Source organism: Sinocyclocheilus anshuiensis, unplaced genomic scaffold, assembly GCF_001515605.1.
Source record: "Sinocyclocheilus anshuiensis isolate Anshui unplaced genomic scaffold, SAMN03320099.WGS_v1.1 scaffold1552, whole genome shotgun sequence".
In the NCBI taxonomy this organism is placed as follows: Eukaryota; Metazoa; Chordata; class Actinopteri; order Cypriniformes; family Cyprinidae; genus Sinocyclocheilus; species Sinocyclocheilus anshuiensis.
In genome coordinates, this window is record NW_015554178.1 from 89705 (window position 1) to 104058 (window position 14354).

Here is a 14354-nt window from a genome sequence, read left to right on the forward strand (position 1 = left end):
AAAATCACATTTTGAGAAAACGGCCTTTAAAGATATGATTTGTGCCTGAAATCTACAAACACAAAGAGATAAAGTTCTATAAAAGAAGCACTTAAAAGTGTATTTAGGATGTTTTCCTTCTACTAGTCTGAAAAAAGTACTTTTGAGATATTTTGAGAAATACCAAAATCTCAAAATAGTGTTGCCTGTATGAGTGTTTTTGCCTGTAGTGTCTACTGTCACAGTAAACTGTCAATAGTGTGGCAATGTATACAGTACAACTCACACAGAAGTCACTTTCAAACCAAGCTTACTATTAGACAGTCTGTGTGACCAACTTGAACCCATTGCGAAAACTTTTACTCTCACATGGAATTCACAGAAATTATAGAATTTTTTTGGTGAAAATTTGCGGAACCAAGGTAAATCTGACTGCACCTTTACGCAGAGGAAAGAAAGGTTTTGGAACAACATGAGGGCAAGCTGTTGTATGAATTATTCCTTTAAACAGCTGTCTTTTTACATTATTTACACATTTACTTAGCATGTATAAGTGTTCACAATGAAATGGCTGACTGGCTTGCATTTTTTACATCTCTATTGTAACATTCAAAGCATGGCACTATGATAGAATAATCGCGTACTCAAGAGCACTTTGGGCCTCTTTTAACAATGTTAAGTTTCATCAGCTTCCCAGTGCAGCTAACTAAACATAATGATGAGCAATTCAAAAACTGTCAGATAATGATTGAATGCTCAATGCAGATTTCAGTCCGGTTGGCTCGTTTGCAGTGAGCTCTGTTCTGTTAGCATTCACAAAGGGCCCTGGACAAGCAGTAGGCAGACCTTTGCAGACAACGTCTGTTTGCCATCCAGACAAGAAAGAGAGCCAAACACGCCAGCAAACAGCCGGCCACTGAGCTGATAATCACCACCACGGCTTCAGTGTCATCTGTACAGCATTAACAAACCAAATCAGTTCGGCTGAAATATTTTTCCATAAGTTTGTTTTATTATCCCACCAGAACAACTTGGTAACAAGTTACCTGCTGTTTCAGAGAATGGTGAATTGTCTGCTTCTTTCAAAACAGGGCCGAAAGAAATGCGGTTTCCTGTGCTGCTGAAGATGGCCCCTGCTTCCTCTCTGGGATGCGCATTTCGACTCTGAACGCACTGCTGAGATGATAAATGGATAACCAATAATATCATCATCCTGAAATCAAGCCATTATACGGGGACAAAATAAATCCCCTGAACTTCTGCATACTTTCAACTTGTTTACAGGCTCGACGAGTTATTCTGTTATCCTACGAATCGCAGCAACAGAGTAACAAGCCGGGGAAGATCATTTATTTAAAAACTGCAGACGCTGTCATCAAACGAGGGAGAGTAATGAAAAGTAGAAAATCTTTCAGGGGAAATATTGAGACCTCTTCAACGGTGATAAATGATCCCCAAGTTTTCAACTGTGAGGCCAGGTTCAGACTCACCTTCTCGCACTCAGAATGGTTCCTCAAACACACGCTCAGGTCACAGTGCAGGTAAGCGGTGGAGTAATTGATCATCTGGAAGAGACTGATGGTGAAGCTGGCCCTCTTTGACAGGACGCTAGGAAGCAGTCTAATGCCATGAGGGTCTATAGGCAGCCTGAGGGAGTTCACATCAAAGAGACGCATTAGCTCTGATAGTGCAAACAAATCTAGAATAATGAACTTGCCGGACGATGCAAACAGAGGTGAATCGTCTGGTGCTGAAAAGCATGAAAATTAAATCCTGTGGATGGAGTGCTATATGCAAATATCTGATGGTTTTTTAATTATAATAACAACGAGAGCAGTGGTTTGATTTAATCCAATGTGAGATAGATACAGTTTCTGGGTTATTTTAACATTATTTAACATAAAAAAGGCTTTTTTTTATCTTATACTATCATTGGCATACAGCAAATAGTATATTTTTGTACATCACCATTTATCAATGTCTGCATAACTCTATCTATTTTCTAAATTTATCTTATTGATGTTATTGTGAAAATTCAGCCATGAATATGTTTCATAAAAAAGAGCTTAAAATCTAAATTTCTGTGTTGCCGTACAGTATGCTGGGCTTCTCCAATCATTACTCCACTAAAATTAAATCATTTTTTTAAACACGTTTTTACACAGCTCAAAAACTACCACAATACAATAAAGAACACATTTAGTGTTGCTTTTTTAAAGTTGACATATCATGAAAATCTGACTTTTCCAGGTTTTAAGTGCTATAATCAGGTCCCCAGTGCATCTACCAACCAAGGAAACATTATCAGGAAAGATTAACCCAGTAACTTTGTTTTGGGAAACCTTTTTCTGCAAGCGTCTGAGAAAACTAGCGCGTCTGATTTCGCTCCCTTGGTGACGTGGCAAAGGGATCTCATTATAATATTACAGCCCCTTAATCTGTAAGTTTGTTTTTAACGTAAACTTGTGTGTGAATGAGAACTTAATTAAGTACTCACATGCTGTGTGGTCGCCGCTTTCTGTACGTGTGCTTCGGATGTGTGCTCTCAGAAAACTGTATATCAGAAGTTTAAACTCATATGGTTTAAATTTAGCAGGTACGAGCTGTAATGGCACAGCTCTATTCTGGAAAAGGGGACGGGGAGCAGCAGCTCATTTGCATTTAAAGAGAGAGGCCCAAAAACAGCGTGTTTCTGCTTCCACTCAAATTAGGCATTTTCAAAATGATATAATAAATGATCTGTGGAGTATTTTGAGCTGAAACTTCACAGAGACATTCTGGGGACACCAGAGACTTATATTACATATTGTAAAAAGGAGCATAATATGTCTCCTTTAAGTTTTTTTTTTACTAAGTTAAGTACTTTGTGTAATTGTCTGTAATGTACATCCATTGGTCTGACCCATTTATGCAGATCTGCAGACCACCTGTCAATCGGCCAATCATAACGATGTGGCTGCACAACCACCCCCATGTGACTTTTCACCTGTATGATGTTAAAGAGTCCTAACTAGGATTAAATCAAATAAAATAAGTATCTAATCTAAAATGCTTAGATACTATTTGTACTTTTTACGCAATAAATGGCATAGAATATATGCAAAATGGGTCCCTCTGAACTTCCATCTGCTGTTTTCCAGTGTAATTTGCAAAAATTACTTCCATATCAATTTCATTTGATGAAACAAACCTCCCATGTCTCCCCTGATTGAAAAACAATTTTGTTAAACAAGAGTACATTACTGTACTTTCAAAATACTGAATTTTGAAAGAATTTACCTCCCAGAAGTTTTATTTTGATAAAAGGTTTAGTACATAAATTTGCTGAAAGTACACATAGTGCTGTCTCTGGATATTTTGGCAATGTGCTATTGGCAACAGAGCCGAGAGACTCACATTAAGTGAATACTTCACACACCAGCAGGGACACAGACATCAGCAGTTTACTGTACTGCTCTAACAGCTCGATATAGGGACACGCTTTGCCCAGGATATTTATAGCTTTCTCAAGTTAAACAGTTTGAGGGAATGTTTCTTAGCCAATCATTATAATGCTGTTGCCCTGTGATAAGGTGACCAGTTAAAACGTAGCTGAGTCATATAAACAAGAACTAATGCTGATGTATTAAACTTCCACATAAAAATATGGGAGACGGGATCTGTATAATCCTGCCATGCTCTGACCATATAGCTGATTTGGTACCATAATGTGAAATGTGGCCTGGTTCAAGGGCACCATGTGATTTCAGTTAATCTAAAATAACCTGAGAGGTGCACATTACCTGGAAAAAATGCAGCAGGTGGTGTTAAATTCATCAAGTCTGACGGTGGGCGAGAGGCAGCAGGATTTTATCTCTAGGTTCACCTGGCTGTTATTTGTTTTGAGGCTGATGACGACACGTAGGTTTCCGAGGGCAGGGATGAGATCTCCGGGCATGATATCTCTCTCCAAGTTCAGACTCATCTCTGCTGTGTAGTTGCCAGTGCCGCAGATATCATCTGAGATTTGCGCCAGACTGGAAGAAGACAATCAGACGGTCAAAATCCAATTGGGTGCGGTGAAAATTAATCATGTTGACTACAGTTTATCACCATACTGGCATCTCTATAGATTGCATCTGTACTTGTGGAGCTAAAGTTTATTCAGTAAAGTAACATTCCATCCACAACAACAGCAGACTACATACTTCTTTATTGATATCACTAAACTGAAATAAAAATTAGTGTAATTTTCTAAACAAACATATAAATGTTTTGTTTTTCAATTACAAATAGTACATCAGACAGTTTCAGATTTTGTTTTGTTTTTGTTTTAAATTACAGTTTTAGTTTAAATTGTGTATTTATTCAAAGCAAATCAAATGTATTCATAAAGTACTTTTACAAAAATAAAGTTACAGTAATGGAACAAAAATAATACAGCATATTAGACAAGGAGATAAAAAGATTAAAATAAACACCACAGATACATCTGCTCAAACCTAATGGTTTTAAATGGGTTTTATTGATTTTAGGCAGCTTTTATTGATATTGTATTTCGGTATTGATATGAAAAAAAAAAGCTTTTATTTAAAGAAACTTTATTTTTACTTTGCTTTTAATTTTAATTAAATTTGTTGCATGAATTTAAATTGTGTATTTTTTATTTTGTTTGCATTTGATCTATCTATCTATCTATCTATCTATCTATCTATCTATCTACCTATCTACAGTATCAGTTATTACAAATAATTTAAATCGTGTGAAAGTTTGAGAATGCCGTTTTATAGATGATCCGTTACTTTTTAAGAATATTCACGGATGTATTATTTTCATTGGCGCCATCACAACAACATGTCAAAAATAGTATATAATATAGTTTTTGTAGTAGTAGAAGCGCACAAAAATGCAGTTATTTTCAATAGTCTGTATTTGGAATGCTTGCAAGAAAACTACGTAATTCCACACAAAAGACGTTATATTGCTAAACAAAAATGGCTCTGTATGTCTTTAAGAGACAGCATGGCATGAGAGAACTCTGCACCAATCACGTAATAGAACGTACATAGTGATCTACTACGTCCCCCAGTCAGAGCAGCAGAACAATGAAGAGAGCTGAAGAGAGAGGGAGGTAGCTTCACATGCCGGTATGAAGTCGATTACAACATAACGGACACCTACAGTGGATTGTATTACCTCGACTATCTATCTATCTATCTATCTATCTATCCTGTGCTGCTGACTGATCTAGCACTACACAAATGCTAATTTTTTTTTGTTTGTTTTCCACATTAAAAGTGATTTAAGGGTTGTGTGTCATTACCCACTGAGAGAATCGGGTGATATAATCCTGCTCTTCCTGTTTATCACTGGCAGGTCTGACATTAACTCAGCAGACACCCCTGAGTCACTTTCAGCAAATGGAGTGGTGCCTTGTGAAATATCTTCACTCCCTTCCCTGGACTGTAATGAACCTTTGGGGAGCGATTGTGTCTCTGTACTTGAGAAACTCAAATCCGTGTGGACAATAGGAGAGAACTTTTCCCCAGTAACAGCAGACAGCGAAGTCCACCCAAGGTGTTTTTGGACATCTTCTGTTGCGTCTGAACTGGACATTTCGTCAGAAGGAAAGTTCGATTGCGTCGTTTGTGAATGCTCATTTACTGTTGAGAAAAATTCAGTCTGGTTTTCAGCTAAGGTCACATGCTCTTTATGCAACACATTCTGCATATGAATAAGATCCAAAGGGAAAGTTGGTGAAGTTGTTCCAGTGAATGATTCAAGGGGTGACGTGTTTAAGGCCCCTTCTGGTCATGCTGCAGCTGTTGTGTGCCTACTGATGCCAGAAATTGGGCTGGATGTCATGTTCTTAGGATGCTCTTTAACATCTGATAAATTGACGAACATATTAAGTGAATCTTTGTGGTTGTCAAGTCCATTTATCTGCGCCATTGTCTGCTCAATAGATACTGACGGAAAAGCAGAGAAGGTCAAATGTTGTTTAAACTCTGTATTTGAGAGAGCAACAGGGGAAACAGTAGTGTGAATTGGACTTGAAACAATCCTGTGCGAAATTGACGTGAACGAGGTTTGATTCATGCCAGCAACGGAATGACTGCTCTGATCATGGTGTTTCAGAGTTGTTGGTTTAACCGTGCCATCTCTCTTTGAGTATGACTCAATCTGAAGTCCAGATTTTGATTGTGGTGTTTCTGTGACGAATTTCTCTCCAGGGTGAGCTTTAACGAGCTGCTGGACTGATGGGATACTGCTAACTGTGTAGCTGCCCAAAAAAAGCGTCACAGTCCCTCTTGGGTTTTTAAGATGTTGTTTGTCGTCTAATGGCAAACCAATGTTTCCAGTTGTCATCGAGTGATTTAAAAAGGCATACTCACTATTTCGTTTCTTAGAGATGGACAAAACTGTTGTCACTGTATTTTGTGATTTACCGAAAGTTGTTGGTAGCAGAAATGACTTCTTTTGTGGAACTGCATGAGAGAACAGGGAGATGTTGGCAAAAGACTCCCGGGGTTTTAAAAAAATTGTTGTTGTAATGAAGGACTTTGTTGTGGATATGTAGCTGTTAGGAGTCTGATGTGTTGGGGGAACGCGAAAATGTGATATGTTTTTGTTGATTGTGGCTGTGTTTACCATTTCGTGTCTTGTTAATCTGTTTGAGATCATGTTTGGCCTCTCCGATATGTCAGATGGGGCTTTTTGGTTTTGGTTCGTAGAGTCAAGTTTAGTAAAGTCTTCCATATTTGTGAATCTCCTCACAGTTGCATATGTAAACGAAGGTGGAATCGATTGAGGAGCTTGAACCGATACAAAAGGCTTTAATCTCTCTGAGGGAAAATGATTTAGAGGCTGTAGAGGCTGATGATCGTTCACTTTGAAGACATGAAACACATTCTTAAGCTTTGTCAGAGGTGGAAGAGGCGCCGCTGTAGATAATTCGTCAAACTGATCGAGCTGTTTTGAAGCATCTTCTTGAGGTGAAAGGGTTCGGGGAGCAGCAAGTGAACTTTGAGTCTGTTTCATGAACATTCGCTTATCACTCGCTGTAGTTGCTTCCTCAACGTTGGTTAATGAGGCAGTACTAAAGGCCATCAATTCACTCAGCCAAACTGGAAAATGATCCATTCTGTTACGTTTCTCCATCACAGAGATATTAGATGTTCTGGCTCCTTTGGTACAAAGATGGGACGTTTTGAGTAAAGATGAAAAGTTTTGAGCGGCCAAAGAAAGGTCACTTTTATTCAGATGATGAAGGAAACTTGTTGGTGAGGTTTGGAACGTTGGTTTAATTTGACGCTCTTTACTTGATTTGGTGTGAAAAATTGATTTGCTTTCTAGTCCGTCCCTCGCTGAGACAATTCTATGCACGGAGTCAGATATCAACCGCGAGGCCACAAATTGTTTTGTCATGTGCATTTTAAGAGCAGCTGTTACCATGTTTGAAAAATAATTCAGTGTGGTTGCGTCTGGATTCTTTGCAGGGGTCAGCTTTGAAGCGGAGAATAAAAACATTGAGTCTGGTTGCTTTAGTGACACCCATTTGTCACAGGGTTTTGGTCCATTGGTGCTGGGATTTTTGCTGCTTTCTGCCATTTTATTAAGTATTACTTGGCTGGTTGATTTCACTTGTAATGGAGTATCAAGGATGAGTGAACTTGGTGAAAGCAGATCCTTCTGTTCTTTTGGCTCATGCTCAGATCCATTTCTTGGAATTTGACCAAGCTCAGTGGTTAAAAGCCCTGTACCCTGCAAAACTGTAAAATGCACAATGGTTGAATGGTTCTTATTCAAAGAAACCTCTTCAGTAAGATTCAGAGGGTCATCAGCTCCAAACGACTCCGGAGTCCAATTTTCAGTCTTGTTTTCGCACCATGTTTCCACACTCTCGTTTGACTCCCCAAGGCTATCAATTACTGCCGGATCAGTGGCCGATACCATGGGAATGCCATTTGCGGGCGAAGGAGTAATAGACTCCAAGACTCTTTGATTCTCGCTTTCCAGCGAAGCGTGAAAAAAAGCAGAGATCTTTCCCCTGCCTCTGGACAGATGAGCAGCAGGCGTCATGGTGTCATTCATCATTGACTTAAATTCAGCCTCAGCTGAGGGATGAAGCCTCTCCTCATCATTGGAGATCAATAAGAGTTCTCCGTCAGACTGTAACGGCCTCGCTGCCGTGCCATCCTCACCCGTGGAACGTGAACCTGTACCATAAGCTAAGACAAAGCTCGGCCCATTTGAGGTAACTGCGTCTTTATCAGTGGTTGTGGTTGCATTTACTGTACTTGAGTGCTGCCTCTCATGTGGCGTATGGAACAAATCTGTCCCCGGAGAACTGATTACAACCATAGTCAGGCGAGCAGGGCTTTCAGTGGAAACTTTTCCACCGTTGTCACTGGAGCTGTTTTGCTCTTCTGATGGCATAGTTGTTATGAAGTTCGCGCTCTCAGTTTGTAAGGAGTGAAAGCCTTGCAGGTCATCCTCCTTAGCACTCACTGAAAAAAGCAGAGTTGCAATTTTGCTTGTGAGATGCCTCATAAAATACACATAAATACCTATAGTATAAACAGTTCGAGAGCCATTAAAATTTTACGACTGAATACACAAAATATAGATGGTTGCAGTTAAAATTATTGCATGCATAAGGATTGTTCCGTAACATAATACAGATAAGCAAGTTGCAACATTTGCCCTAATTAATAATTCAGTACTCTTTGTACTGTGTCTCAGTGCTGTCACTGGGGAAGCACCCTTTCAAAAGGTACTAATATGCCATCAAAGAATACTTCAGAATGACCATGGGACTCTTGTGAATTAAAAAGCCTTTATCAAATGGCTACATCCAAGAAATCTAAAAACTCTCCAACGTGTTTCGGCACAAGCCTTCTTCAGGGAGAGCAAACAATAAGCTTGGTAGGGATGTGCACATCGATGCTGCAGTATCGATATATCGATACTCAGAGGCTACTATTGTGGTATCGATATTTTCTGCAAAGTATCGATACTTAATTATATTAATAATTTCAGCATAACTAAATGTTTTTAGCAGTGTGTGCAGGCCGATCGGGGACGGTATGTGTATGATATAAAAAAAAGAAAAGCTCTCGCGGACGCGGTGGTAAGACGTTACACACCGATCGGTCTGCGGCTGCGCGGTGCGACGTGCCATTCACAATCTCAACACGCACGCACGGTCGCACGCAAATTGGCACGATGGCAGAAAGCAGGAAGAGTAGCGTGGTGTGGTGCTACTTCTCAACAGCGGAAAAAAATATTGCACAATGCAATATTTGTGATAAGAGAGTCACACACAGCAACAATACAAGCAACCTTTTTAAACATTTACAAACAACACACCCTGAAACGTATAAAGAGGCTGAACAAAAACAAGCTGCCCAGTCTTCCTCTGCCCAGTCTCCCTCTGTCCGACAAAAGACGTTACAGGAGAGTTTTCAGGGAGGCAAACCCTATCCAGGTACAAAGAGCACAGTCATTAGTTAACTTATTTACTGTACTCCCTGCCTCTTTCGTAACCATTAGGCGAATAAGAATAAATATAAAGTGTGTGTGTTTGTGTGTGCGTTTGTGTGGGGTGTCCTGGTATTCCTTACGTTATAGGGACAAAACGTTACCACAAGTATAGTAATACCAATACATTTAGACTTCCTGAGGACATTTGAGGGAAAGTTGAAGATGAAGAAAAAATGGTCTGTTCAAAATTAAGAAATAAGTAAAAGTATGCACAGTTTATGTTGTTGGTATTTTTGTTTATTTTATTAAGATTTATGGTATTTAATCAATATTTTTGTAAGAAGGTTGTTTAAACATTTTTATTTGTTGTTAAATTAGCTTTTCTAATAAATGAGTTATTAATGGCCAGTACGTGTATGTAATTTGCCTTTAAGAGTAATAATAATAATATATATATTTAAATTAACATTATTTTGAAAAATCACATACACATTTAAAATTATAAGCGGTATCGGTATCGTTAAAATTGTAACAAAAAGTATCGGTATCGTATCGCATGAAAAAAATGTGGTATAGCCCATCCCTAAAGCTTAGCACAGGTGAAGGCAGTGTCATTCATTAAGTCATCTGATCATAGTCATGTGACCAACAACTCTTTATAGCTTTACACATTCACAAAGACAGCAATTTTCACACTGAAAATATACAGCTAATACTAATAGAGCTAATATGCATTTGCTAATATGCAATAATATGGTACTAATATGCATTTAGGGAAAAGCAAAAAGAAGTGTATCGTCCTTGTGACAGCTTTTGTGTGTGTGTGTGTTTATATATTAGAGGTGGAACGACACATGTATTCGTACCGAACCGTCACGGTATGGACATCTCGGTTTGGTGCATGAGGCCTTACAACGAATACAGGAAATTCACCCCCAATCCAGAAGGGGGCGCCCGCAGCAATGCAACGCTGTTTGATAACCGGCCGCCAGCAGAAGAACAGCGAATGCCATGAGTAATACGCACTTGAAAACAAAGCCCACTAGACAGTGACCATGTGCTGATTCTGAATGCGTCTCTCACAGACTGACAAAGGAGTATACTTTAAAGGCTTGTGCACTCAACTGTTTGCGAAATGGAGCTTTGTGCTCGTGTATCCTACCTGAAATGGAGCTTTGTGCTTGTGTATCCTACCTCTCTCATTCTGCACAAATCCAAATATTCCATAATATTTCCATATTTGCGACGTAACGTATCTGAATGCTAAACTATTATTATGTAAATTATAGGCTTTGTACTTCAGTCACGTTCCAACGGTGACACTGAGGCGGGCGCGCTGATGTTTGGTTCACTGTATTTTATTTTGATAAAGTACCAACTTAGCAATGCTGGAACTGATGTGTGTGTGCGCGCGCTGGCGCGATCACTTCAACTGTTTCCTTATACCAGCAGAATCAACTTTGTTTTTTTTCCCTGTTGTACTGAAATCGTATCGAACAGTGACCCCCGAACCGAGGTACGTACCGAACCGTGACATCTGTGTACCGTTCCACCCCTAATATATACAGTATATATTTATTTTATTTTTTTTGCTGATTTTTTGTAAGTTGCTACCACAGAACAGAAAATTTACAGTACTGAACTGCACACATAAAGATGGGCCCACTGTAAAAACAACTGATTTGAAACATTTACTCTGCATCTAAGCAATATTGCTCTTATATCACAATTAAATATATTATTATAACACATTTAATGTATTATTATAATACAAATATATTATTATATTAAATGTAAATATTGTTTAAAAGCTCATTGGTGGGTGTAATGTGTCAAAAAGTAATATATTTTTAATTATGTGAAAATATAAACAAAAATTATATATGAAATATAAATTACATAATGTAGAATTATATACAAAAATTGTATGATTTTATATAATTTTAAATTCTAATTTCATTATTTCCCTTAAAAATTAATTATATTATAATTTTAATTGTAATTATATATATATATATCATTAATATCACAACTATAGTTTATAAACTTTAATATCTTTAATCAATCATGTCTTATGATATTTGCTGCTGCAAAATCACTTAATTGTGCTATCGGTAGTTACTGAGGAAAAACTGTGTACATTCAAAAAGTGTACATACCTGCGAGTCCAAAAATGAAAAATATGAAACCAATCCCCATACTTAATCTTCTCTCTTGGTTTCTTTTAAGCTACACATACATAACACCATAATGAAGTTCTATTGAGATGCACTACACAGGATACTATCCAACAGAGCTCACACTACACTCTCTGCAGGAGCCTACTGAGAGCTTTACCTTGCTCTCTAGTCATTTATAAGTAGATTAGATTACTGACACGTGAACAAAAGCAAGCTGAGAAAAATAAAACGAATTTCTGCGTCAGTAGAATCCCTCATCACCCTCATTGTGTTTGACTGAGTATAATTTTTCATGCGCGCCTCGGCTTGTGTGAGCTGCTATGATAAGGTAGTATTCGAGTCATCCATTATTAAAGGGGTCATATGATGCTTTTTTAAAGATCATTATTTTGTGTATTTGGTGTAACAGAATGAGAAAGGAAAACTTGAAATCGCATCATATGACCCCTTTAAACAGATTCAGATAAGACTTAAATACAGTGTAGAGAGCTTGTAGTTTTCATGTCAATTCATCTTCAGGTGAGTTAACACATTTCCTTCACCAGAAAGATTAAAGCTGAGTCTAATCCACTCATGGTCAATAACGTATATGTGTGCCAAGAACTACAGTTGGGTAGAAATTTTATTTATCTGAACCACTGTTCACTTGCTGGAAAGTTCAAAGACAGATGTCTCTGGGGGCCTGGTTCTGTCTTTAATATAAGAATATATGAATGTAGTTTATAAGGCTAAAATCTCATCTCTTCTGTAAGCACTTGACCGTATCCTGCTAACTCTTAAAAAAAGTCTTATATGGTTTCACTATTTCTTAAAACCCTTCTTGTTCTAGAAAGTACTACTCTAGACAATGTTTGAAACTTTGTATTGTTAGCACTTCTCCTGTTATTGCTCCTTATGATGAATCATCTTGTTGTCTTACTCAGTAAGTTGCTTAGGATAAGTGAATAAATGTAAAATGTAGAAATATGATATTAAAGGCACTGTAAGCGATTCTTTACATTTTCCCTACTACATGACAGATATCACTGAAATAGTGAAATGGGTGTCTTGAGAAGTCACACCTGTCTCTTGGCTCTGTAAACAGCAAAAACTGACCAACCTAAATGTATTTTGTAAATATAAACAATTTTTAATTTTTGATGGCTGCAACACACTCCACAAAAGTTGGGACAGAGGCATAATAAAAGTGAAAAGGTTATAGAATATCCCAGTTAAACTGATTTGAAACAGTCCACAATAAGCAGGTGAATTGGTCAGTGTATTATGATTGGGTTTATATACGGAGCATTCTGTCTTTGCCAGCAATCCTGGATCGTGGCTCACCACTTTGATTCAGGGAATCCAGAGAAATCTTAGGACGCATAGGCCAAGGCAGGACACCTCAGGTGAATGTGTGTGACCTCTGAGCCCTCAGATGGCATTGCATGAGAAACTGTCATGCTGCTGTGTGAAATATAGCCACATGGGCTCCGGAGTACTATGGAAAACTGTTGTCACTTAACAGTCTGCAGCTGCATCAAGAAATGCAACTTGAATGTCTGTTACTCAAGGAGAAATCTGCCATCAATTCTAGGCAGAGATGCCAGCGAATTTCTCTGGGCCCGAGCTCATCTTAGACTGTCCAAAAGACAGTGAAAATGTGTGCTGTGGTCAGATGAGTCCACATTTCAGCTAGTATTTGGGGAATACAGACATCAAATTGACAGTCCCAAAGACGAAATGGACCATTCAGAATTTAATAAGTAACAGGTGCAAAAGCAAACGTCTGTCATGGTTTGAGGGTGCATCAGTGCAAACGGCATGAGTGACTTGCATATGTGTAAAGGTACCATTGACATGGAGGCATATATTGGGATTGTACAGAGACATATACCGCCATCAAGATGACATCTTTCATGGGAAGTCCATGGTTATTAGATCAAGACAATGCTAGGTTTCATTCTGCATGTGCTACAACAGCGTGGTTTCGTAGACACATGTGGATGTGACTGACTGGCCAGCAGATCTGTCTCCTATTGAAAATGTATGGCCCATCATGAAAAGGAGAATCAGATAACAACGACAATGGACTGTTGAGCAGCTGAAGTCTTGTATCAAAAATGCTGCTAGCAAAACTTTGAAAATCATCATCCTTAATCCCAGATGATCAAAATGTGTAATTAAAAGGAAACACACACACACACACACACAGACACACACACACATATATATATATATATATATATATATATATAAATTTAAAACATTAGCAATATGCTTAGAAAAAGTATTTTGTCAGAAGACATGGTAACTTTTGAATGGACGTCAATGTTGGTTAATCAACCAAAATTCGGGTGGTTTAATTAAAGGAATAGTTCACCCAAAAACTACCCTTATCCTATCCCTTTAAACATGTTCTGGGACAAAGCTGAAGTGTTGATGTTCCATATTGCAGTCTGTTTGTGAAATTCAGTCCCAAACCCTGGATTACACTGTCAGACTCATATCTGCTAAACCCTTTTGAATTGCAACAATATTTCTTTTTCTTATTACATCATCAAATACTTTCTAAAGCTATCAAGTCTGCAAAGATGAGCAGGCTTTAACCATAATTATCTTCAAATGCAGTTTTATTAATCTTTTCCATTTAACACATGAAAACTAGGGATGCACCGATACCGATTCTGGGCTCTTGTACTCGTACTCGTACTCGTACTCGTTAAAATGCCCAGATACCAAACGCCGATACCA

The 14354-nt window shown here is 38.2% G+C and overlaps 1 protein-coding gene across 1 annotated transcript; it reads right to left on the reverse strand.

Annotated features, from left to right (window-relative positions):
* Positions 1–461: 461 nt before the first annotated feature.
* LOC107670949 (uncharacterized) lies at positions 462–11643 on the reverse strand. Its single transcript, XM_074186950.1, is given in 6 exon segments — positions 462–931; positions 1026–1155; positions 1470–1626; positions 3762–3995; positions 5282–8468; positions 11604–11643. Coding segments are annotated over 6 exon segments (3894 nt in total). The 3' UTR covers positions 462–785.
* Positions 11644–14354: the final 2711 nt, after the last annotated feature.